Source organism: Gouania willdenowi, chromosome 16 (genome assembly GCF_900634775.1).
Source record: "Gouania willdenowi chromosome 16, fGouWil2.1, whole genome shotgun sequence".
In the NCBI taxonomy this organism is placed as follows: domain Eukaryota; kingdom Metazoa; phylum Chordata; class Actinopteri; order Blenniiformes; family Gobiesocidae; genus Gouania; species Gouania willdenowi.
The window spans coordinates 11,663,531-11,691,429 of NC_041059.1; the positions used below are offsets into that span (position 1 = coordinate 11,663,531).

At 38.4% G+C, this 27,899-nt stretch overlaps 2 protein-coding genes across 3 annotated transcripts in view; both read right to left on the reverse strand.

Annotated features, from left to right (window-relative positions):
* Positions 1-4,371, reverse strand: part of clstn3 (calsyntenin 3) — a 37,107-nt gene extending 32,736 nt beyond the window's left edge. Inside the window, exons 1-2 of one of the 2 annotated variants that reach the window (XM_028470480.1) lie at positions 4,017-4,371; positions 3,103-3,169 (exon numbers count right to left, since the gene is read on the reverse strand). In XM_028470480.1, coding sequence (XP_028326281.1) covers positions 3,103-3,169 — 67 coding nt within the window. In that variant the 5' untranslated portion in view covers positions 4,017-4,371. The remainder of the gene's footprint in view (positions 1-3,102; positions 3,170-4,016) is intronic. The other variant, XM_028470481.1, reaches the window with a different exon arrangement.
* Positions 4,372-4,654: 283 nt separating this feature from the next.
* lpcat3 (lysophosphatidylcholine acyltransferase 3) lies at positions 4,655-27,657 on the reverse strand. Its single transcript, XM_028471331.1, has 13 exons — positions 27,228-27,657; positions 23,178-23,285; positions 21,510-21,616; positions 19,532-19,625; positions 19,342-19,379; positions 18,241-18,419; positions 18,047-18,155; positions 17,867-17,953; positions 17,504-17,667; positions 10,280-10,427; positions 9,932-10,087; positions 6,514-6,657; positions 4,655-6,423 (listed from the first exon to the last, which is right to left on the reverse strand). Exons 1-12 carry the CDS (start codon positions 27,310-27,312, stop codon positions 6,538-6,540), a joined length of 1,395 nt encoding a protein of 464 aa, XP_028327132.1. The 5' UTR covers positions 27,313-27,657; the 3' UTR covers positions 4,655-6,423; positions 6,514-6,537.
* Positions 27,658-27,899: the final 242 nt, after the last annotated feature.

A 27,899-nucleotide genomic window follows, 5' to 3' on the forward strand; every position in this document is an offset into this window, starting at 1 on the left:
ATTTTTATTTATTTATTTGGGTATTTTGTCAGGGTATTCTCATTAAATTGACTTAATTGTATAATATTCTTATGTTTAAGGTTTAAATAGATGTAACCCATTGGTTAATAATAAATGGGTCTGTTTTTCTCATACCTACTTGTGCAGATTATTGTTCTCTGTTTGACTTTTCTAACATTCCACACGACCAAATAAACAATGAAAGCATGTATGATACGTGTCGATATCGGTATCAGTATTGGACGATACGCAAGGCTACAATATAAGTATCGTATCGGAAGTGAAAAGGTTGTATCAGGACAACCTCATTCACAACTTTTACATTTTAAAATAACATACAGATTTGTATTTTGCTAACTGACTGTTTGTGTGCCATTTTTCTACATAGTGATCAATTTTTTTTAACATAAATGGCCAAAGAGATGCTCTCATATACAATGACATGATTGACAGGGTTACATAATGAATTAGTGATGTCAGATTAATCAGTTAGTAGTTGTTGTACTTCCTTTCATTTCATTTTCTTCACCTTCTTATTCTGTACGTGGTTGAAGGGGTTGCTGGTTTCAATCCCAGCTGACAATGGGCACACAACGTCTGTGGATGGGATGCCTGGCTATCACAGGGCTGAGAGAAAAGGAGAACTTATACAGAGGCCTCTGCAGTGAGACACGAACCCACGATTTGGTGCGGTATGAGGCATCAATACTAAGCAGTGCGCCAATGAGCAGCACTTTGAGGGTTTGTCTTTTTTTTTGGGAGAAATAATCGATGCATCGTCATTCACACGACGTCATTTAGACATCGATAATCGATGCAAACATGCATGCATTGCCAATAAAATCAATTACGTAATGGTAACTTACAAAAAAATACTGTGGAAGGATATTTTAATGGATTAACATATATCCTAAAATTACCATAGTATACTTGAGTTGCCTATTTAGTTGAAAATAAACAGTATATAACATGTCATTATGGAAGAGCCCTTTTGGTTTATTGTATATGTTACAAAGCAAGGATGCTGCTACTTTGGCTGAAAAGGTAAAAAGATAAATTTGTCTCCTGTCTGAATGCAATTGTTGTGCTTTTAAAAACAGCAATTTATCAGTGGTCACGGTGAGAAACAAAGAAACGCTGCGAAAAAGTTATTCTACATGCATCGACTCATAATCACAGTCCCTATAATTGTAATCAAATCAAATCACAAAGTGCACACGCACACACACACACACACACACACACACACACACACACACGCACACACACACACACACACACACACACACACACACACACACACACACACACACACACACACACACGCACACACAGTTTTGAGCTATAGGTGCAAAGAGCCTATAACTTAATGCATGTTCTTGGATTGTGTGAGAGAACATGCTGCCTTGGTAACACCCACACTCAGAGAGAACATGTAAACTCTGCACTCACACAGCACAGGCCTAATGAAAGATGATCATGTATTAATGCAGAGCAGATCTCCTCCTCCACTGCACTGGTATGTGTGTGTATCTCCCCCCTTTTCGTCCATATAGCATTAATCTGAGCATCAGGCTGGTGGATTACATTCAGGATTACAGATTGAAAGGCATCTCTCTCTCTCTCTCTCTGTGTCCTTTGGCATGCATTCTCTCTCTCTCTCTCTCTCTCACACACATACTGAAATATCCGCCACTTCCTTTGCTCTGTCGCCTGCCTCTTCTCGGCACGTCCTCTCCTGTCTGGCCTCCCTCTGTCTCTCGTCCTCTGACACTCCATCTCCTTCAACCTCCTCGTCTTTCCTCTCCTATTTGGTCAGACTTTCAACTGCCGCATGTGCACAACTTGCTTCTCCACCCACATGCATGACAGCAAATTGGTACAACAATGATGCTGAATTGAAATGAGGAACGTGAAATCTGTGGTGGATGCTGAACCAGATTTATCATCTCATCATTCACACCATGGGCAGTGTGGGATCATAATGACGCTATGGGTCACAAACAGCAAACATGGAGTCTTTAAATTCACTGTTAATGAGTGAGAAATGGGAGCAGGTATTAGTGCTGGGCGATATGTACCAAAACTCATATCTTGATATTTCTTCCTAAAATGGCGATAATTTTAATTCAAATGAAGTCAGACCAGAAAGATATTTCAGGGTTAATTTTGCTGATGCAAAATGCCACACAGGCACATTTATTAACAGACATTTGCACAAAATGTGCCACTTTTGGCTTTTTCTCCTAAAAGGGACAGCACGTGTGAGTGAGTTCTGTAGTGTGGCTTGTTTAAGGGAAGGGTTAGACTGCACTCAATAATTCATCAAACTGTGCTTTTCATGTTGTTCTGAGAAGTGGAAAAAGCAGCAACTCCTAAAACAAGTATTTAAAAAAAAAAAAAAAAACAAGCTATAAAAATATATATATATATGTACATCTATTGATATAGGCGATATTGTAATTTTCCATATCACCAAAATAGAAAACTCAATATGTCTTGAATCTCAATATATTGCCCAGCTCTAACAGGTATTACGACATGTTGTTTTCCCATTGTGCATTTTTTTCTCCTTTTGTGTATTTTTCATTATTTTTGTTTATTTGTACATTTTTGTTGTTTTGTGTTTTTTGTTGTCCCATTGTGCATTTGTTCTGCTTTTTTGTATTTTGTTGTCCCATTAAGTATTTGTGTTGTTCTTTTGTGTATTTTTCTGTTATTAGTGTTTGTTCATAGTAATTTTGTGGGGTTTTTTTTTGCTGTTGTTTAGTTGCCTTAGTTTGTGATACACACACAAGTTTTGTTTTTTACCAATCTTTAATCACCGTGATGTTATTATAGCCTGTGTGGCATTTTTCATCAGCAAATGTAACCCTGAATTGTCTTTCTGGTCAGCTTTTATTTCAATTAAAATGATTGAGATTTATATCGTGTATCGCCATTTTGAGAAAAAATATCGAGATATGATTTTTTTGCTCCATATCGCCCAGTCCTATACAACAAAGTCGTAAGACAAACTGTTGAAGTTTATGCTCCCGTAGCATAGCAGTGGTACAAATCGTATCACTTCACAATGAAGAATCACCAGGAAGAGCAACTGACCTTTGTTGCCAGTGGCAACCGAAGTCAAGCAAAGCAGGAGGAAGGAGAGAAAATTCATTCTGTCCATCTGAGGGAGGAAAAGTCCAGGGGTGGGGGTATAGGGTGGGGTAGGGGGGGAGAGTACATGCATCAATAACTGAGCAGCAGTGGAGGAAACAGAAGCATATCAGGCCTATCAGATGGCACACAGAGGGTCTCACATGCCTGTCAGAGAAGGAAGGTTAAACATCATACATGTCACATATATGAACCGAGGAATGAACCAATAATGCTTCAACTAAGCCTGCAGGAGAGCTGATAATGTCTTGTGACCTGTGTGTGTGTGTGTGTGTGTGTGTGTGTGTGAGAGAGAGTGAGTGACTGGTGGCTTTGCATGTTGCTGTAGTATGGTGCGTGTGATAATGATCAAATGTTTTCAGGTCAGAATAATAAAAAAAATAATAATAAGCAGCTCCAGTACAGCCATAGCTGACAATAAATGGCTCCTTTGGGAAGGTTTTCAGCTCTCATTGGCTTAACAAAGCTGCTGCAGTGGCTGATGATGAGCAAACACTGCATGTTAGAGAAAGATCAGAGGAAGTGTACACACACACACACACACACACACACACACACACGCACACACACACACGCACACACGCGCACACACACACACACACACACGCACACACACACACACACACACACACACACACACACACACACACACACACACACACACACACACACACACACACACACACACACACACACACACAGCTGCTCACAGGTTGTTCTCACACACACGCGCACACACACGTCCATGGGAACATGCTATGCGTCATTGATCAAACAGTTAACACACACACACATTTCTATACACATTAACATAAATGTTTCCATCAGATGACCAAACCCCAGCACTGGGACATTACCGTGGACGTGCGGTGATGCTCCTGTTGGTACCCGGAATCTACGCCCGCAGCATCCGCCTCTCACGCCCCAGCCACTGGGCTCTGCTCGGCAATCCAAAACACAAGCTCCAGCCGAATAAAACACACACTCACACACACACACACACACACACACCTCCGGGTGAAGGGAAGGACCGGAGGGTGGATGGATGCGCTCCAGAAATGACGGCTGGAATGGAGAGATGGATGTCCTTGTTTTTTTTTTTTTTTTTTTTTTTAGGGTTGTACCAAGGAGGAAGAGGAGGAGGAAGAGGAGGAGGACAAATCCTGTGGTGATGCTACGCTGCTGGCCTCCCTCTCTCCCTCCCTCCCTCATCTGAACCCGCCCACACTGCGTCCTCCCCCACCTCAGGACCAGACTGCTGCTCTGGCTCTTTTTTACTGCTGAGCGCACACTGAAATCAGTGACTCACACGCACACACACACGCACAATCATCTTCATCCTCGTCATCCGGCCTGCTTGATTGCGTTCACACCTCCTCTTTCCCTCTTTGATTAAAACTAATCTTCAAAATCAGGCCTACACACTACAAAATGACGTCATATTTCTTATTAACATTTTTTTTTTTAGCCCAGTGACACATTAAACCACACATGCTTGAAATGCATCATTTTTAATGAACGTTACAAAACTGTATTTGAAAGTCACCTAATATCCCATCACTCCCACGGTTTCCCTCCATGTACATTTGCAAGGCAAAAAAAGAGAAATAGCTGTTCACATGAATTTATCATCACCATGTTGTGTTGACATCACCATTAAAATAAAAAATACAAATCTGGGATGTTGCTACACTGAGTTTTGTCTTTAGAGCAGGGGTGTCAAACTCATTTTAGTTCAGGGTCCAAATACGGACCAGTTTGATCTCAAGTGGGCCACAGATACCATGCAGGAAAACAGGTACTTTAAACATTATTGTGCCATAGTTTGCAGGTCTTCGTATACAAAAAAAACACAATATGTAAGAAACCGACAATATCCAAGCAATAAGTGACAGATATCAGTCCCAAACTGTGAGCCCCTGCATCTTACTTTCCCCTGCGGCCCAAATTGGATGCTCCAAAGGGCCGGATTTGGTCTCCAGGCCATGAGTTTGACGCATATGCTTTAGAGTGTGTAGTTTTGAATCAATTTTAAAAAAAAAAATAATAATAATAATTTGAGTCAGCAAATTTAAACAAAGATGCAGAAAATGCATAAATTCAAAGAAGACACTTTAAAATTTCACCCTGTATTCACAAGTTTTTACATAAAGAAAGGTTGACTGGTGGCCACAGATATTGTTTTAAAATTGTACTTCATGTGGCATCATCTGAAACATCCAGGAGCTGTTGTGTGTGGAGGTTGCATGTTCTCCACGTGATTGCATTCTTGCGGGTACAGGTCAACAAAAGGTGCGATGGGAAGGTGTAAAACCTGCCACTGTTATGTGAATAAAGACATTTTGGTTCAAACTCCCAATACAATAAAAGGAAAAAATAATAATTTGATTTGATTTTATGCCTCTTTACTTCATTTGTGCCGTATTATTATTATATTCATTTTTTTAAGCAAAGACAGGGTTAAGAACTGTGCAGCCCACAAACATCATTCAGGAGCAACAAGATTGATAAAAACAGAGAAAATTTTATATCCAAAGCTACAAAATCTTCTTTTTCATAAAAGCTCCTAAAACTCTACAAAGTCAAGTATAATTTTTATTTTTTTTCTCATCACAAATCCGATTAGAACCAGAGCAACTGTACAATGAAAACATTCAATATCACAAGGCAATTCCCAGGCTGGGTCCTTGTGTACAGTGTGTGATATACAGTGCTTGTATAACCACTGGCAGCCATTAAAAGACAAAAAGGAGAAAGAAAAAAACCTGAATATCATTTAATTATCCGTCTCCTTCAGCAGACAGAGATGCCACAGACGTGAACGCTGTGCTTTAACCTTCAGCCCAACGTGGGACACAAACCAAACTGAACACGAAACACTGGAGCCAAATGAAGACTCTTAACCCGAGACAAGATGAGTGCAAGTCTGTCTTGACGGCATGGGCCTTTAAGTCTTTGTCTTTGTGAGCAAAACGAAAAAAATAAAATAAAAACAGCACAATATACAAACAGGAAATTGCGCTGACTGGCTCACAATCATCCCCTGTGGCACAATGGTTATTACCTGTAAACATGTGTCCAAATGTTTTTTGTTTTTTTTTTAATATAAAAACACCCTTCCCATTTTCAAAAAACAAAAATATATAGGAATTTATTATTTTTTACATCAACATATATATTTATTCCTAAAGGCCATAAAATATTTTCCATTCTGCTACTTAAAAGTCACAGTTCCCTTCAGTGGATATTCGGCCTTAGACGGACCTGAAAGAGATCACAGATACACAATCATAGTGAAAATCACATGAAAGCAAAGCAAACATTATTATATTATATTCTTATTATGTTTCATACCGTGACGAGTCTATGCGCCACATTTTAATCCTGTTTCTTCTCACTCCGCTCTTTCTTGGGTACGAGCGCCTTACGGAGGTATGGAATGATTAAATAGGTAGCGAGGAAAAACACGTGACCGCAGAAGTAGACGGAAGAATACACCTGCACACACAGAAATAACAAATTACTGATTAGGAAACCTCAGTCTGCTCTCCACAAGTCACTGTGTTGACATTACTTTTTCATTGCCTTTGAAGCAGGGGGCGCTATGACACAGTAAAGAGGAGGAACCAGTGATCGACGTAAACAGAGGAAACGTGAATAGCTGTCACATGCTTTAAAGTGAACGCTCAAGGGCAGGGTTGTCCAAATCTGGTCCTGAAGGGCAGCTGTCTCGCATGATTTAGATGTTTATTTGCTTTTACAAAGCCAAGTACGGTAAAATGCATGACTCCTTACAAGACCTGCAGTAAACCTTGATAATGGCATATCATCAAAGCAGAGTATATCTAAACATCTAAATATCCGTTTTTAAAGACAGAAGTTCAACAATACTGTTATGGGTCAACATTTTAAAAAGTAGGATTTTTAGATGAAATAAAAACATCCACTAAACAGTAGTTTTTAATCCATGTGACTGTAGTTTTCAGACTAACCAGAGTTTGGGTCATTTTTCAGGAAATATACATTTTTGAGGAAAATCAAATGGCCTTGTGGTTAAGGACGCTGGCCTTCTAATCAGAGGGTTCCCGGTTCAAGCCTCACCTGGGCCATCACTGTGGGATGTTGAGCAAGTCCCTTAACCCCGAACAACTGTTCCCCAGGGAAGGTTAATGAATTTCTCCATTTTGAGATAATAAAGTACCTATATAAAAAAAAGTTGTTTGTTTCACATCTGTTATTATTTAGAGGCAAGATATTCTGTTGACTTTGTCAGCATATGAACCATAGAAGAGAGACCTTTATCTGTCCCCTTATAGCGAATCGGGAGAAACTCCCACAGTGTTGGAGTGGAGGAAGCACCCAAACAGATGGGGATGGGAAGAATACACAGTGCATATTCCTCCAATACAATGAAGTCACTGTTTAAGAACCTCATGAACCACTACTAGTGCTCTCCCTTCACAACACACACAGACGTCACCGGTACTCTCGCTCCTGTTACCCCTAAAAAAGCAAACACCCATCATTTATAGGGACCAGAAAGTCTTTCAACACAATGTGAAATTATTATAAATGTTATATGTTCTCAAAGTGTAGAGCTGAGGAAGAGCGATAAGATCTGACATTGTTTATTGTCATCAAAGATTTTGTGGAAGTATTCATGTCTATCAGCATTAAATATGTGTATAATTTTAACTGATGTGTGTACCGTAATGATGAAAATGTCAGGAAAAGAAGTTTTGAAAACTGAATGAAAAATGGGGGTGGGAGATAATAAATACTACTTCATTCCACTCCCTTTCGAGCAGTGTATTTATGTTTATCTACATGTATATCAGCCATGTAGGCTACCAATGTAAAAATGTACGTATACAGTACATACTATGAACGCTTTTCTGTTTGCATTAAATTGCTCAAAATATATAAATAAATACAAAAATATTTCACATTTAAAACCTAGTATTCTATTTACTGCATATGTGCCCCCACCTTGTTATTTCTTTAGATATTTTGACTACAGACGCCATTTATTTCTTTGTACGCTATGAACAGACGAGATATAGTAAACACCTTATTCTGATATATGAACTACACTGAACTACAAAGTGAAGCTCTATGTCTCTTAGTAGGAGGCATGATAATAACAACCAGGATTTACATTTCAAAATTGACAAATTAGTCTCATCGCTGTATAAGTCGGATTCTAACTTTTGAATGTAAAAAAACTGCGACTTATACTGCAGAAAATAAGCAAAGTCCAAAAGCACTTACACCGCCTACAGTATATATTAGAATGTTTACCAGTACAGCTAACAAACTCCAGCAACCTCTGCTACTAAAACAAAAAACCTCTACATGCAAAACCAAGCCGGATACATTGGAATGTTGGAAAAGTTTTTCTGCAAAGCTAAAAGTGCCTAATGCTGTGAAAGTGTTAAAAGGAATAAACACCTTCATTTAAAGCTTTTATTAATTATTCTAGAAAGTGAATAAAAAGATAGAATTTGACAGTACACTTAGTGTCTTTTTGACTATTTTACTCCATCACAAAATTACTATTACCATCACTGGCTTCATTATAAACCCCATAATTATATTTTACCAACACTAGCATTTAGGGATCCAAAAATTTCCAGACACCGAATATATTAATATTGCAATAAAGGCAACGTTCAGCCTTCGGTTTAGTGAGTTAAAAGCAAAGCCGAATAATAGCGTGTGACGTAATGAAGCAATCAAACAACGTGCAGCGATTTTGAGTCGGAAAAGTCTGTGTGTGTTGCTGCAGAACCAGCAGCAGCAGCTCCTCCTTTCCGCACACAAACACAGCCAGACTTTTTCTTTTCCGCTTACCGCTCTGCGTCACCGCATAAAAGTTGGAAACCGTCCAATTCCACAAACGAGTCCATTGTTAGCGCTGTGAGCCATTAATCTGTAAACATCCCCATTTTTTCCTCCTTACACTACACCGGGTCTCGCTGCATAGACTGGTGTAGCATTAGCATGGAGTGCTAACAGCTGATGTGTATAAACAATGGGTTAGTGGCTCCAAGCAGTGACTCCAAACATGATCGGCAGCAGAAAAAGTAGTGCAGTTTGGGCATCCAGTAATGGAGTTTGTGTTTACATATATGGCAATAAAGTATAATATATATTCTATACTAAACAGCAGGGTTGTTTTAGCTGTTAGACAGTTGTAGAGGGAGGAGCTTACATTCTGTGTTAGGTGATGTCACCTGCCAACGTGGGCAAAATCCATCTGTCCTGTTTGGAGCTGACTTTTTACAAAATGTGGAATAAGAAGGGAGGGAGGAAACAAAAGTTTTTAAACTGTGGCCCTCTGAATGAGGCTAAAGGGATGTAGCAACACCATTATAAAGTGATTTTTTTCATTATACCTCCCCTTTAATGGACTTTATTTTTTTTTTTGGAACGCATGTATTGTTTTATTTGGGCTAATATAAATGAAAAACTTTGTTGTGCTTTTTATGAAAAGCAAAGCCTACTGAAATTGTTAAAAAATGTCAGGATATTCAATCAACATTTACTTTCTTTAAAAAAAAACATGTCTAAAAATGTATTCTATGCTATTCATTCACTATTTAAAACAATAGTGAAAAAATTAACGACCGTATTCGGTATTCGCCCAAGCATTTATATTTTATGCGGCTTCGGCCTCAAATTTTCATTTCGGTGCATCCCTACTAGCATTGCTAATGACAACCATCACTACAGTATTACATGATATAACTGATGTTTTTGTGTGTGTTACCTTGAGCCATTTATCGTATGTGAAGAGACAGAATGGCACCAGAGGGTAGCCCATAAACAGCCAGTGAACGAACTGCTGGATGATATAGATGAGAGGATAAAGCGCGCTGTTGGATACCTTCGTCAGCAAAGGACTGTCCTTGACTAGAGCCAGGGCCTGTCAAACACACAGAAAAACATACGTTCAATTAAGCATATACAAATATTATCTGCCGGTTAATTACGGGCTCATTTTGACAATTAGACTTCTACTAACATTGTGGAGAATGATTAAAAAAACAAAGCAGAAGGAAAGCTTTCTGACAAATGAGGTCGAACACAAGCTTTTAAAAACTAATCATCCATCCACCTGTCGCTCCACTGTGATGATGAAGAACTCCATTGAGAAGCACAAGAAGTATCCAGAGTGAAGGCCGTGCCAAATTGTCAGGAACAACAGCGTGGCCACATGAGATAAAGTCTTATTTCCTACGAACTTCAGCCGCTTGAATATGTGCCTTTAAAAACAAGGAGAAAGAAAACAAACGTAGATTCCCTTTAACTAGCGAAACACAATTCACATTTGAATATACACAGAGCTTTGGCATTAATACACTTTTTAATAACCTACCGCAAAATGAGAAAGTGAGACGAACTACTGTGTAATTGAGATAAAGGCTATTACTGGGACAAACTTGATTCTATGACACTGGCCCCTTAAAAAGCTGAAGTGTTGCTGGCACTGCCATAGATCTAAGTAAGAGTTCAGGTGTAGAGATGGCAGACATTTTTATCTTAATATTTTCACCTGTTTTATCTGTTTGTTTGTCTTTTTGGAGGATTACATCAGAAGTAAAAGGATTTTAGCTATTTTTTAAGCCTAAGAAAGACCTTACACCAATATTCTGTTACATTTTGGAGGGGATTCAAATCTTTATATACTGAATCAGTTTAAAAAAAAATCAAAATTCCCTCTCTCGTCATTGACGAAAATTAAAACATTTATATCTCGGTTCATAATAATTGACCAAACTTTGTAAATTTGACTCTGTTATGTCGAGTTGGTTTCTCAATTACCGCAAATAGTTTCATCTGGATCAGTTTCAGATGGCGCAAAAAAAAATGTTTTTTAAATGAGTACTTGTACATTTGGACCTACTGTATCATTATTAATGGTTAATTAATTTCTTCCAAGCCTTTAAAGTGTGATCATAATACCATGATCCGGATCAATGATCCAGATAATTGCCAATATCTGATGAAGACAATATTGGGCGCTTAGGCCTCATCTGACAATTAATGCAGAAATCAGCATTATCATAACATTGTTCCACCTCACGTGTGCAACGTTTGGAATCTTTTTACCTTTTATATTAATCACTTTAGAGAAAAAGGTGATTAGCATTTGACCAAGTACTCAAGCTTGGGTTTAGCAGCAGAAATAATCCACGACTCAAAGAATGGATAAATGGGGGGCTTGGGATAATGTTAGCAGGGTCATCAAATCATCAGAACTGCAAAGTAAACTAATATTATCCGTAATGAAAGATCACATGGTAGACTATTTCTCATGTTTCCAACACATCAGCTCGAAGAACATACTGTCAGCCTGAAGTTATATTTACCCTCACCACCAACAGGCACCATGATGAACAGATACTTAGTGTTATTTACTTCACCTGTCAGTCTCTATATCTTTAAGAGTGATCAGAGTAAATGACAAAAAGGATCGACACTCATTACCTCACATGTCAAACTCAAGGCCCGGGAGCCAATTCTGGCCCTTTAGACCATCCAATTTGGCCAACAGGAAAAAGTAAAAATGACAGTGGCTGACAGTTTCTCCAGTGCTTATATCGCATGATTGCAGTGATTTTTAATTATAAACACTTGAAAAAACTCAAAATTCTTACAAAATTGTTGAATTTTTCACAAATTGTTACAACTAAATAGACATTGGTCACAAAATCTAGAACATTTAAAGTGAAGATTCTTTTGGGACATATCTATGACATTTTGCTTTGATATTGTCAGTTTATTTACATATTTTGTATTTTATGTATACGTAGAAGCCTAAACTACAACACAATAATGTTGAAATTACTTGTTTTACAGCATAAAAGCTGTGGCCCATTTTTGATTATACTGTTCCGTCTTCGACCCTTGAACTAAAATTGTTTTGACACCCCTGCCTTTAGCAGCTTCATAATTCTTCTGAATTTATTCAAATGTGGCTCACGTTGGATTTTCTTTGACAAACGGGGATCTTTATTATATTTAAAAGTTTTAACAAAAGAAGACATTGAACACAAGCAGTAATATTACCATATTGTGTGTATTGCACTTTTAGGTGGGGGTTGTTTGAAGATCTGTAGAAAGAGTAGCTTAACTTAAAACCCAGAGAGGGAAGAAACAGCCACACTTGTTTCATGTGGATTTTCAGGTGTAATATTTTAGTTCATTGGCCTTGTTTTACAAATGTGTCCAATCCTCGACCGGGTTATTCAAGCAACCAGCATATAATTAAAAGCTATGCTAATTAGCCCTATATCTCTAATATGTCCATGTCAGTATCTGAATATTTAATGCACAATGTCCCAGATGTGTTGGATTCTGATTATCCAATCCAACTTTATTTATAAAGCACTATAAAAACCCAGGAAAAGTGGGACAAAATGCTGTAAAGAGACAACAGATGACATAAAGTGCATACTCGATAAGACTGACAAAAAGAATATTTATATGTATTAAATAACATTGTACATAAAATCAATGCATTTCATTCTTTCATGTAAGTAAAAAAAATCAATATATTGTTAACTGATTCAGACCAGCTGATACCATCTATTGTTAAATGTGTGGTGAGTTGTAGCTCAAAAGTAGCACACATGCTACTATAAATAAACATTCCTTTGTAGGTTAAACAATGAGGGCGTTTAAGTGTCACCGCGTTTACCAAAAGCCAGAAAGCACTTGGAGCTGATCTACAATAAATGTTCCTGTAATACAGCTCATGTGCACATTTCTACCTAATGGCATATCATAATATATAGGACTTTCCCTATTTCTATTTCTTTCTCTACAGTCTCCATTTTAGCTGCTGCAGCTATGAAGAGCAGATAAGGCAGGTTTTCTCAAAGGGCGCAGCAGCTTTTAAAAGTTTAATGCACATTCAATGAGACCAAGTATGGTACCCGTAATAAAAGAAATAGCTTAAAATAAATTGTTATTCAGCATTCACAATATTTGTACGCAAGCCTTCAAATGTGGAATACCTTTGCCTCTAAAATAGTTTAAGATGTTTTAACAAAAGTTTTTGGAAAGAAAGGATATTTTCCAAGAAAGGACTGACTTAATGTTTTACCAATTTCAAATGCAATAATTAGGCCCGCACGCCATGAGCAGGCGAAGGGCCTCTTGCTCTCATAGTGGCCCACTACGAGGGAAGGGGCCACGTGCCTGTCAGTGACCAGCTAATAACTGTAACGTAACACAAGGGGCGGAGCTAATAACTGTAACGTAACACAAGGGGTGGAGCTATTAATTGTAACTCAACACAAGGGGGCGGAGCAATTAATTGTAACGAAACACAGGGGGCGGAGCTAATAACTGTAACGTAACACAAGGGGCGGAGCTAATAACTGTAACGTAACACAAGGGGCGGAGCTATTAACTGTAACGCAACACAGGGGGCGGAGCAATTAATTGTAACGTAACACAAGGGGCGGAGCTATTAATTGTAACGTAACACAAGGGGCGGAGCTATTAACTGTAACGTAACACAAGGGGCGGAGCTATTAATTGTAACGTAACACAAGGGGCGGAGCTATTAACTGTAACGTAACACAAGGGGCGGAGCTAATAACTGTAACGTAACACAAGGGGCGGAGCTATTAACTGTAACGCAACACAAGGGGCGGAGCTATTAACTGTAACGCAACACAAGGGGCGGAGCTAATAACTGTAACGCAACACAAGGGGCGGAGCTAATAACTGTAACGTAACACAAGGGGCGGAGCTATTAACTGTAACGTAACACAAGGGGCGGAGCTATTAACTGTAACGCAACACAGGGGGCGGAGCGATTAATTGTACCGCAACACAGGGGGCGGAGCAATTATTGTAACGTAACACAAGGGGCGGAGCAAATAACTGTAACGTAACACAAGGGGCGGAGCAAATAACTGTAACGTAACACAAGGGGCGGAGCTAATAACTGTAACGTAACACAAGGGGCGGAGCTATTAACTGTAACGTAACACAAGGGGCGGAGCTATTAATTGTAACGTAACACAAGGGGCGGAGCTATTAACTGTAACGTAACACAAGGGGCGGAGCTATTAATTGTAACGTAACACAAGGGGCGGAGCTATTAATTGTAACGTAACACAAGGGGGCGGAGCTAATAACTGAAACGTAACACAAGGGGCGGAGCTAATAACTGTAACGTAACACAAGGGGTGGAGCTATTAATTGTAACGCAACACAGGGGGCGGAGCAATTAATTGTAACGTAACACAAGGGGCGGAGCAAATAACTGTAACGTAACACAAGGGGCGGAGCTAATAACTGTAACGTAACACAAGGGGCGGAGCTAATAACTGTAACGTAACACAAGGGGCGGAGCTATTAACTGTAACGTAACACAAGGGGCGGAGCTATTAATTGTAACGCAACACAGGGGGCGGAGCTATTAATTGTAACGTAACACAAGGGGCGGAGCAAATAACTGTAACGTAACACAAGGGGCGGAGCAAATAACTGTAACGTAACACAAGGGGCGGAGCTAATAACTGTAACGTAACACAAGGGGCGGAGCTATTAATTGTAACGTAACACAAGGGGCGGAGCTATTAATTGTAACGTAACACAAGGGGGCGGAGCTAATAACTGTAACGTAACACAAGGGGCGGAGCTAATAACTGTAACGTAACACAAGGGGCGGAGCTATTAATTGTAACGTAACACAAGGGGCGGAGCTAATAACTGTAACGTAACACAAGGGGCGGAGCTATTAACTGTAACGTAACACAAGGGGCGGAGCTAATAACTGTAGCGTAACACAAGGGGCGGAGCTATTAACTGTAACGTAACACAAGGGGCGGAGCTATTAATTGTAACGTAACACAAGGGGGCGGAGCTATTAATTGTAACGTAACACAAGGGGGCGGAGCTAATAACTGAAACGTAACACAAGGGGCGGAGCTAATAACTGTAACGTAACACAAGGGGCGGAGCAATTAATTGTAACGCAACACAAGGGGCGGAGCAAATAACTGTAACGTAACACAAGGGGCGGAGCTAATAACTGTAACGTAACACAAGGGGCGGAGCTATTAACTGTAACGTAACACAAGGGGCGGAGCTATTAATTGTAACGTAACACAAGGGGGCGGAGCTAATAACTGTAACGTAACACAAGGGGCGGAGCTAATAACTGAAACGTAACACAAGGGGCGGAGCTATTAATTGTAACGTAACACAAGGGGCGGAGCTATTAATTGTAACGTAACACAAGGGGCGGAGCTAATAACTGAAACGTAACACAAGGGGCGGAGCTATTAATTGTAACGTAACACAAGGGGGCGGAGCTAATAACTGAAACGTAACACAAGGGGCGGAGCTAATAACTGTAACGTAACACAAGGGGCGGAGCAATTAATTGTAACGCAACACAAGGGGCGGAGCAAATAACTGTAACGTAACACAAGGGGCGGAGCTAATAACTGTAACGTAACACAAGGGGCGGAGCTATTAACTGTAACGTAACACAAGGGGCGGAGCTATTAATTGTAACGCAACACAAGGGGGCGGAGCTAATAACTGTAACGTAACACAAGGGGCGGAGCTAATAACTGAAACGTAACACAAGGGGCGGAGCTATTAATTGTAACGTAACACAAGGGGCGGAGCTATTAATTGTAACGTAACACAAGGGGCGGAGCTAATAACTGAAACGTAACACAAGGGGCGGAGCTATTAATTGTAACGTAACACAAGGGGCGGAGCTATTAATTGTAACGTAACACAAGGGGGCGGAGCTAATAACTGAAACGTAACACAAGGGGCGGAGCTATTAATTGTAACGTAACACAAGGGGGCGGAGCTAATAACTGTAACGTAACACAAGGGGCGGAGCTATTAATTGTAACGCAACACAAGGGGCGGAGCTAATAACTGTAACGTAACACAAGGGGCGGAGCTAATAACTGTAACGTAACACAAGGGGCGGAGCTAATAACTGTAACGTAACACAAGGGGCGGAGCTAATAACTGTAACAAAACACAAGGGGCGGAGCTAATAACTGTAACAAAACACAAGGGGCGGAGCTATTAATTGTAACGTAACACAAGGGGCGGAGCTATTAATTCTAACGTAACACAAGGGGCGGAGCTAATAACTGTAACGTAACACAAGGGGCGGAGCTATTAATTGTAACGTAACACAAGGGGCGGAGCTATTAACTGTAACAAAACACAAGGGGCGGAGCTATTAATTGTAACGTAACACAAGGGGCCGAGCTATTAATTGTAACGCAACACAGGGGACGGAGCAATTAATTGTAACGTAACACAGGGGGCGGAGCTATTAATTGTAACGTAACACAAGGGGCGGAGCTATTAATTGTAACGTAACACAAGGGGCGGAGCTATTAACTATAACAAAACACAAGGGGCGGAGCTAATAACTGTAACGTAACACAAGGGGCGGAGCTAATAACTGTAACGTAACACAAGGGGCGGAGCTAATAACTGTAACGTAACACAAGGAGCGGAGCTAATAACTGTAACGTAACACAAGGGGCGGAGCTATTAACTGTAACATAACACAAGGGGCGGAGCTATTAACTGTAACTTAACACAAGGGGTGGAGCTATTAACTCTAACGTAACACACTGCTGCTATCCTGGTTCATAAACAGTTATGCAAAGTATTTTATTCCTTCTGCTATCAGGCTGTTAAACCTGGGTAGCAGTCATATGAACTGATATATTTGTATTTTTTATTTATTTTTTATTTTCAGCCTGTAGATGCTGAACTACATGGTGGATAGAAACTGATGTGGAATGGACATCTCTGTCATTGAACTGACTTTTATTGTTGTCTTGTTTGCTGTTTTGAATGTATGCATGGTCTGTTGGATTGTAAAAACTGAATTGCCCTTGTCTAAATCTAAATAAATACAGCACAGCTAACATGGAAAATTAAGTGAGCAACAGAAACCTTTAAATTTAATAATTTTCAACATCCCAAATGTGCCTGTAATGAAAATGTTGCTGATATTCACCTCTTTAGATTAAAAAAAAAAAAAAAAATCCAAAATATTCTCAATACTTCAATTAAAATGCAATTTTCCTCAAAAATGTATAATACATTATCAATATTAATATTATATACAAGTATATATTTACAATATCATATACTAAATAGCAGACAAATGTGAACTTTGGCTGTTCCTTGTGAAAGCTTTCTAAATATGGATCATAGATTGGAGTGTAATCACCTCTCCTACCACTGCTATCATCTGTGTAAATATTTAACTTTTTACAGCAGGGCTTTGACTAGGATGGATTTCACATTTGGTGCAGCTCACCTTGCAGCCCAGGCATTTGTGTTGATGTTGAAAGACAAAATGGTTCCTCCGAACAAGGGTGTTGTTTCAAAGAGCCACACCTTCATGTTGGCGCAGGCATCCCATTGGTGCTTACCATCAACAACACCATTGTATCCTAGTCCAGTTAATATGCAAACACCCTCCTGCAACATAAAGCATACTTTAAAACAGGGTAACCAGAAAAACTGGGAGAGACTGATTCTAAATAAGCCTCTAATTAAACTAAGCATTTATGAGTGAGTGCAAAGGCATACGAGAAACAAGGCTCTATTGTCTTTGCTGTTCTGTACATATCGAGTGTTAAGCTTTCTCAAATATATTAAAGGATGAGCATGCACTTACTGCTATAACCCAACAGCTGACATATTTATACAAAATGACTTTAGCCCACAGCAGGATAAACACACAGCGATACCAGAACGGCTGAGCCTGCAGAAAGAAAAGAAATTTAGATTTTAAAACATTGAAAAAAAAAGATTTGTTTTGACTTTAGATGCTTTGCAGCCACATTCCTGTTCTTACCTCATACTCGTCCGTTAGGTAGTAGCTATCTGGATAATAAGGGCTAAATATTGTATATATCACTAGGCAAAGGAGACCCAGGCCAAATCTTTTCATCGCTGGAATAACACTTGGAGAGAAATGGAAATTATACACCTGCTGTACTGTTACTGATTATTTAAACTATGTAGAAGTGTTATCTTTCTCTTTGGTACCTGTTAGGAGGCTGTCCAGGACAGTCCGTGAGCTCCCCTGCTACAAGCTTCTGGTAGCTGCGCATTGTAAACTGGGGACCCACCAGGAATCCCCCGTAGAAGTAGGAGAAGCCCCCCACTTCCAGCAGCGAGGGGACGGAGGGCAGAGCTCCTTTCTTTTGATCTTCATTTAACTGGGACTGAAATTTAACCCAAAGTTCACACAGAAATAAGACAACAGCCAAACTATTCATTTAAACAAGAAATTTGGATAAGCTAACACTAAATGCTACAACACATAGCATTAATTAGAAATTCATCAGTCTAAAAAGTGTGACCAGAAATATACAATGGTAGCATTATTGATAAAGAGACATTGATGAGTTTGAACTGATAAAAGCTGATTGTAAAAGACTAAAAAATATGAAAGAGAAAACACAGTTCTGGTTTCACTGCCTCATGGTCTTTTGCCTGGGATAAATAGTGGAAAAGCTGTTGTGGCAATATCTTTGTTATGATAGTTAATTTGTGTACTTCCTACTAACATCTAAAAATTACGACACTTTCTTTGTATTTTATAATAATAATAATAATTTTCTAGCACTCAAGGTCACTGTATATGGAGTTTACAAAATACATTAAAATTTAAAGACATAAGAAATTTTAAGACGAGACAGTGGAACTGTAATCACAGGGAGAATGAAGTCGTAAACAGATGAGTTTAGAAGAATGTTAGTGAGCTGATGTTTCTGTAGACGCTATTTTTCTCTCTTGTTCTATCGCTGCAACTTTTAAAAGACTTTATTTTATAAAAAGCTTTGTAATGTACTCCTAAAGGGCACGTTTTGAAATAAAAAATACAAAAAATGCAGCTGAAACAGTGAATATTTCCCTTTTAAGTGTTGCCACCTTATCAACCTTTGTTTGTTTTATCATAACTTCTTTAAAATGTGGCCCTATTCAAATGTTTTTTTTTGCTAAAATTAAATCAAATTGGTCCTGCTTTCTAATAAATATAGTGAATGTAAAACCGAGGCTGTAAATGTGTGCAGCATTTGTCATGATTGGCAACAATACCAGAATAAAGAAAAGTGTGGCAACAAAGCTAACAGACCAACTCACCGGTTCTTTACCACCATCGTAGTAGTCAAAAGCCAGACCTGTAAATAGAAAACTATATTTAATCTCACTGAGCAACTTAAAACAAGTGGAGGCTGTTCACTAGTACAACTGGTTTCCATTTTATTACAACATTAATATAAAAATGATGCGCTAACAAATAAAACTGTTATTTGTGTCAAAGTGAACTCACCAATAAGTTTCAGTGTGAGGACACAATGTGGCATCGTCCACTTGATGTCATACTCCTCTGTAGCTGTGTAGTAGTACCCTGCAAGCAGGTAAACCTGCAGACAAATCAAAACTGCTGTTTATTACAAGTTTATGCAACATGAGGTAAGGTTAGAAAGAAACTCAAATCAAGAAAAGTAAACTATTTAGATTGAGAAGCTGAGACTTATAACTTATGAGACAAAATGAACTTTTGGTCACTGCACGCACATAATAAAAAAGAAAAAAAGTTTTTGTGTGTCGGTAAGCGGTACCAAGTTGTGGAACAGTTTGTGAGTGGAAATAAAAAAAATGTCTGAATTTAAAGCAATTTAAACATAAATACATAAAATGTATCTTCTCAAAGCATAACTGTTAAAAGGAAAGAAAATATAAATAGGTGTTTATATACTTATGTATGTGTATGTATATTTGGACAGATGAATAAATAGTGGAATACATGAATTGTATAAATATATAGATTGGTGCAGTTCCCCGTAGGAAGTATGTATTTCTATAGAAAAGTGGGAGGTTAAGTATCTTTCTCATGGATGGACAAATGAGGTTGTGTTTGAAGGTGGGACGTCAGGAACACTTAGGCTTGTTGTAAAATGTCTAGAGTGATAACTACTGTGTATTCATATATTTTGGCTTTTAGCAAGGACACTGTCCTCGCGGATCCGGATCTCCTCAAACCGGAACAGACTCGGTCCGAACTTGTTTAGTGTCATTATCCACAACAGTCAGTTTAGATGCAAAGCATTTATGTAATAATTTATTAACGGTATCATTGTAGTCCAAACAAATCCAACGTTGCACACCCTTGAACCAAGCAGTGACCATGTTGAAAGTTTCCTTATCAGTCTGAGATATTTGAGGAACACACACACACAGACAGACAGACAGAGATTCCCTGCTTTATAGAGAAAAAGGTAGATATATAGCAATGAATTAAGTCTCCTTTTATAAATAGGTGTATATTATAGGAAGATTAATGTATATAAATAAAGTATAGTACTACATATTACAAGAGGTAAGATCATATAAGTATATACTTCCTCCTACTCCTTTCCAAACATGTACAGGCTTCACGTGCAGGATTTTGTAACCATTCTTTACTTCCACCAAAGGCGAAGTGCAGAGCACTGTCTGACAGACAGACAGAGCTGTCTGTCTGTTAGCAAGATAACTTGAAAAGTTATGAACAGAATTGGAAGACATTTTCAGGAAGTGTTGATAATGGGACAAGGAACAGGTGATTACATTTTGATGATGTTCTGGATTACCAAAAATGAGAAAATACAACTCGTGGAAATCACAATATGGGTGGATGTGAGCTGTGCCTGAGCCTGCTCCTTTAAGCGTGGTGGCTTATGGGTAATGTAGTAGTGGTAGGGAAGTGCATTGTGTGTATGTTCCGCTCGGTATTCGTACTTTACTCTTTACGCTTTTCTGACAAATCTTAAAAATAATAAATGTGGCACCATTTAAATAAAATAGAGCACAGTGGTTTAATAAGTCACTTCTGAGTGCTTTTATAGTTGTCTCTTTGCCTTCTTTTATTTTTTATTATTATAATTATTATATTCTCATTGTGGTAAATACACTGCTGTTGTGTTCATTTTCTAAACAAAAAAATCAATAAATAAATCAAATTAAATCAAGCTACTTCTGTTACTCAGGAAAGAAAGAAAGGATGCTGGAGCACGAAACAGCAAGTATAAACAATGTTTTACCCTTAATTCCTATATTGATTTATCCATAAAGTAAACCACCCCCAACCTCTGAATAGTTATGTGAAAACCAGCTTTAGGACACCCAACAATGACTAGGTAATTTAAACACAATCCTGGTCTTAGACACACTTGTCTAATGAGACTGGAAAAAGTGGGATTAATGCTATTATGTGAGTCTGAAACCTCTTTAAAACACACAAAGGAAAATAAACATGGAGTGGTTACCATTTGAAAGGTGAAGCTGCTTAGGATGGTCGTTACCGTCCTCCCCATCAGCCTCAACATCAGGAATTGAATGACCACGCATAGTACCGAGTGGAAGATCTGAGGACCTGAGGAAAGGGATGCAGACAAAGATGAGAACTGACCCATTTTCCTAAATCATTATTATTATTTGTGAATTTGGAGATAGGACAAAATAAAGACACCTAACAAACTACACAGCAACAAAAATAAATGAAGCAACAGACCTGCTGTAATATCCAAGTGTTGGCAAGACAGAACAGAGGAAAGAAAGATAAATCAATGTTTATGTTTATATCTAGCGCACCGTGTTTCCATGAGGAAGGGTTAGGCCTCTACAGGCTGGGTTCATGTTAACATAGAGCAAGGCAGAAACGGGTAACACTTCTTTTTTAATGTTTTTGACACAAAACCATTCAAGGTGTCTAATTATTTTTCGATTATTTAAATAAAAGCAGAATAAATCATGTCCAAATAGTTAAACACTTAGACAGGTAAGAGCTGTTGTGAAACACTTTAATGATTTTAAACTGTCTAAATGAAGTATTTGCTTCTGAAGCTGTTTTTTTTTTTTTTTAAGGGGAAAGACAATTGAGTAAGATATTATATTTTACGTTTGGAGTTCAAAGGTTTTCATCCAAGCGTCGGCTTCCACAAAGATGAACTTCTATTTCAGGTGGCATTTAAAGCAGTTTACATAACAGAAGCAACCATTTGTGCTGTAGTTAATGTCTGTGAATATTTACCAGAATGAGTTACTGAGCACATGCTCGAGGTTTGAGCCACTACTACTATTTAGTCAGAATAACTTTCTTTGGCCAATGATTTGAACTTTATATTATATATGTACAGTATTTATGTGGGAGGAAAACAATCAGATTTGTCCTTAATCTAAAACACCGCACAATGCAAACAAACATTGAGGCAAGCAGTTTGATTGTAAAATAAAGTTAAGAAATATTTGCTCATGAAATCAGGACGTTTACATGGACCATTAGTTTCTGGATTTGGGACAGTATGATGTAATCAATATAGTAATTCACAAAATTCCCTCAACTGCCGTAAGGCTTTGTCTTCATCCTGGTCCTACTTATCATAGTTAGCATTTTCCTGAGCGTTAATATTTGTAATCAGTGAACACGTCGTTAAGGCCTGAACGGTTACTGTACGTCTAGGAGTAAAAAGCATGAAAATACCGTATTTTCCTCCACTATTATGAACATATTTTCTCTTTCATTTACTTTTTTATTGGGAAACAAATGTATTTCTGAATGATTTAAGATAATAATTGTAGATTTACTTCAATGAACAATGACTTACACATTCAGCTCTTTTGATAAATAGCCAACAAAGTGCTCTAGAAATTGTTATAACTATTATAGCACAACTGATAAAAGAAACAGGAAATCAATGATAAATGTTGGAATAACCTTTTCAAAAAAGAGTTAATATGTCAATTAAAACTGCAAAAGAAAAATATTAAAACAAACTTGGCATGTTTTTTTAAGTGAATTTTGGTAAGTCATGTCAACATACATGTAATGAAGCATCTTTTCTTTGACTTTATCAAAGTCAATTAACAGAAAACAATCCAAAATACTGCAAACACAAGTTTTACCTTCACCATGTGTACATTTTTTCTGCTCTTACCAAAGTTAAATGCTGCTAGAGCGAGTCCAGAAAGTGTGTGGAACAGGTGAATGACAGTTGCAGGCTTGTGGAACAGGATGTGCCGGTACACAAGTGCACAGGGGTACCCTGGAGGAGAGAAAGCACCCACAGAGGGAGAACTGGTAAAGACACACATAATAAGACTTTTAATAGCAACTGCATTGACCTTGTTGTTCAAATCACTGCTAACATGCTGGTAACTGATCTGTGGAAATTAGGGGGCAAAACAAAATAACTCCAAAGACTTTTGCTCCTCAAATCTTCCTTAATTATTTCACCTTGTGGCAGATCATATTAATATTCAATGAAAATAACATTCCCCATGACCTCAATTAAGCTTTCTAGACAAGTATAAAAGTAGCATCTACATTACATTAATGGATGTTACTTTTCCACCCAAGATCAGTTCAAGTTGAGAGTCTCTGATATAGTTTTGTCTCGTATATTTTTAGACCAGGGTAGCATAAAAAACATGCAGAACGGGGGCTCTCCAGTACCGGCCTCTGGGCCAGCATGGAGGATTGCACTCGTCTGTTCTAGACATGAGATACAGTATGTGCAGCCTGCTCACTACAAACAGAAAGTACATGTCTAAGCACGTGGTTTTTCCTGCATGGCAAAAAAAATCAGCATGTGGCAGGTTTAGCTGGATGTACTAGCCAAAGCTATAGTAAGCCAACAGGCTAAAGAGACCAGAAGGATTGTTCACAGCTGAAAAATAATATACAACAGCAGGGAGCAAGAATATTACAGTGAACAATGATCACATACTGTATATCATTGACTATTGGAGTACTGATACAAATGCTGTGTTTCTACCTTTTAGGAAGAAGTCTGTTTTATTTGAGGGATGCTAGGATTGGGCAATATATCAAAATTCAAGATATATCGAGATTCCTATTTTGATGACAGAAAATTACAATATTGCCTAAAACGATATATCTTTTTTATAGCTTATTTTGTATTAAAATACTCGTTTTAGGACTCGCTGCTTTCACCACTTCCCAGAACAGCATGGAAAGCACAGTTAGATGGATTGTTGAGTGCGTCCTCATACACACCTTTTAAAATTATTATATATTGTGCGCTATATCTTGATATGTAATTCATGGCATAATTTTACACCAAAACATTTAGCAAAGACGTTGTTTTATTTTGATCAATTATTAGTTTACCTTAATTTTTCTATTTCTATGTTGTGTGTATTTCAGTTAATGTTGTTATGTATTATCTATGCTTTGGTTTTTCCGTTTTATTTTGGTGATATCGTCTTTTCCATGTGAATGTCATTTGTACATCTTATCTAATCTGTTTGTTGTACTTTGCAACTGTCATCCATGTATGGCATGTGACGTAGACCCAGTGTCTCATATTGTAATGTGCAGCTGTTTGTTACTAAATGTGCCTATGTGGCATTTTGCATCAGCAAACCCAGAATTGTCTTTCGGGTAAAACTTTGAGTTAAAAATATTAATATTTATATTGTACATTGCCATTTTAAACAATTAATGAATATTCTTAAATAACAAAAATAATTTAACTGTTGTTTCCGTGAAAAAAACTGTTTTCCAGGTAATGCCTGATAAAGTGTGAATTGACCCTTACACTATGCAACTAATTGACCCACCCACCCCTCCGCTTCCTTATCCTTTAAACACTTCTGCATTCCAACAAATCAAGTCTAAAAGCTGCTGCAGATGTTTATCTAAAGTGGATGATCTTTATCCAATGTCTTGCAGCGTTACAGTGGGATAAAATAATGTAAGCTGGCTGTATTAGTTCCTATAAATGAAGTGTAACGCAACACATGAGGCAACCTGAGGGCGAGGAGCGTCGTACAACAGCCTGAAGGAAGGTTTTCATGTATTAACCAACCAGAGGCTGACATGCGTTACAACGTTCAACCTGTTGCTTTCATAGTATGTCGAGAGCAAAGAACAGACGTGTGTGTGTGTGTCAGAGCAAAGTTCACCCTCACACACACACACACACATCTGACAGCAATCCAAGGCCACTGACTGACAGCCTGCATTCCTTAACCCAAACTTTAACAACTCGACTCTTTTTAAAATGCTTTCTCAGCAGAAAAACAGAAAGCATTTGGTAAAAAAGGATTGTGAAAACAGTACTGAGAACGTCTATCATTGTATTTTACTTCCTGTTGTTTGTACAGGTTTTGCAACTTTTTCTTTTGTAAAATACCTTGTAATGCATTATGTTTGGACTAACATACAATGCCATGGTCACTATTCTCAACCTATTCTCATTCTCTAAAAAACATGTAAAAATAAAGAAAAAAATGGTTAAAATGTTATGTAAATATTAAAAAAAAAAAAAAATCAAAGCCCTAATATCTTTATTAATAGTTATTTTACTTAAAAAGTAGCGAGCAGACCTATGATTATGAGAAAATAAATGTAATTTTAGCTAAATACTGTTTTGCAACTTAAAAGAAAGAGCATAAAAACTGCCTTTCAAAGTAAACAGAATGTGGCTTTATGGGGTTTCCATGAGTTTTCTACAATAACTCTGGTAGCCTTTAACATTTTAAAAACATGTCTCGTATTCATCCATCCATTTTCTATACCTGCTTCTTTCAGCACTTGGGGTTAGGGGGTTCTCCCGTTTTTGTCTCCCATGTTATTTGTTATTGTTCTTCTATGTTCTCTTTAGACGGGATGATACTGGAATTTGTGTAAAGCACTTTGTGGTTTTTACCTGTGAAAAGTGCTCTATAAATAAAGATTACTTAGTTACTGCTCACATTAGGCATAAAACTAAAGGTACAGCCTGGACAGGACGATGTGTTCATTTAATTTCTAACTTGACCATCGAGGTAAACATTTTCTGTGACTGTCTAACTCTGGTAAGTGGGATTGGCTCGAAGACCTTGAAACTGATAAGCATGTATAGAAGGTGAGTGGATGACTGATAGTGAGTCAGTAAGGCCAACCATTTGTTATATATTATATATTGATTTTTAAAAACAGGTTTAAAATTAACCTGGTTCTTCAAAATAAAACTCAGGGGCTCCTGGTACTCAGGAGAACATAATAGAGATCATTATTAAAATTCAAAGCTGTGGCATTCTAGTAAAATCACTGCACCAGTAAAAAAAAAAAAAAAAAATTAATTTGCTTGTTTTTCCATCTTATCAAGTAAATATTTAAAGAATAATTACTTGTGTTGCTAATTTTGCACACTGCATGATTTTATAAACCTACAAATTATGTGAAGTGATAAAAAAAAAAAAAAGGCAAAGAAGGAAGCAGAATTTTAAACAATTTAATGTGTAATCTGCTAAATATTGGTTTAATATGTTGCAGATGATGTGTAAATAATAGAGAAAATAATAGAGGAAAGTTTTAGGAAACAACCCTCTGTGTCAAAGAATTAAAGCTTATTTTGGTTCAGTAATAGTGAAAAACATGCAAAGTCACGACAAAATAAGCTATAAAACCAGTACTAAACCCATGTGTTTACTGGGATAATGGTTAGAAACGCTGAGCTGGGAGAGTGCATTCACTTCTCTTTCTCTGGAGGTGTGAGTGGGCTTTATTTATCCTCCAGTTTTCTCACACTTTCCTAAAATAAGTATAGCTGATGGAAATAAGAAGACACACTGATACACGACTCTTTTAAAATGCAACATGTTTAACAACCTCATGTCACAAAGTGATAAGACTAGGACTTCAGATGCGATAGTGATCCACATAGTGGTCCGAGCTGTCAAACTTATCTCTACCTCATGTGTTCTACAGTTAAACTGTTGTGTCAGGTGTGATCACACATCACTGAAATAGAGACTAGTACACTGTGTTGGACTTGATATGTCTCACTAATGTGTGAATGTTGATCAAATGTGTGTCAGAGCAGAGCAGAGCCACATGGAAGCCTTCATAAGCCTGATAGTGACAGTTTGTCTGAGCCTTCACGCCAACACACAACCATCAAACGTGACCAAAAATACTCAGTGTTCTCCTTCCAGCCTCTGAACTGTCAGGAGTTTGTGGAACAGTCGTAACTCACCGATTAAAATGGACAAAATGAGCCGCACCGCCGGCTCCGGTGAACCTAATGACTCCGACAGTTTCTCCAACAAGGGAGCCGCCATCTTTCTTGTGGGCGGAAACGTCAGCCACGGTTGTGCCCTTAACTCTCTACTGACTGGCGGCGGCGGACATGGAGACGGCTTTTAAGGCTCCTCGACCGGCTCAGAGGTCCCCTCCTTCGGTCCGTCCCCTCCGGCTCGGCCCCCCTCTGGTCACTGGAGGCGTTTTAGGAGCAAAGCGGCTGAAGTTGATGTCTGCGCTGACAGGTGGTCCGTTAACAGCAACAACACTCGACTACAACTGTGAAGTGAAGCGTCCAAGTACCTGAGAAAAACAACATGTTTAGTCGCAACTGCGCTCCGAGTTTGCCTCCTTGTGGGGACTTGTGGGAACTGCATCAGTAGGGGATGTTATACCAGGGCCTGTGCCCTAATACTTCCTTCCTATCTCCTTTCCTATTCACTTTTCTATAACCCCGTGGATGACGTAATAACCCGACGGCTGCGTCTCCTTTCCTCATCTTAATTAAAATTAGATCATTGCCACCATTTAAACACTTCCGCGGGTTAAAGAACAGTGGATAGGAAAGGAGATAGGAGGAACTATTCAGACACAGCCTAGACACACCCCCCCCATTTCAAAAGTATTT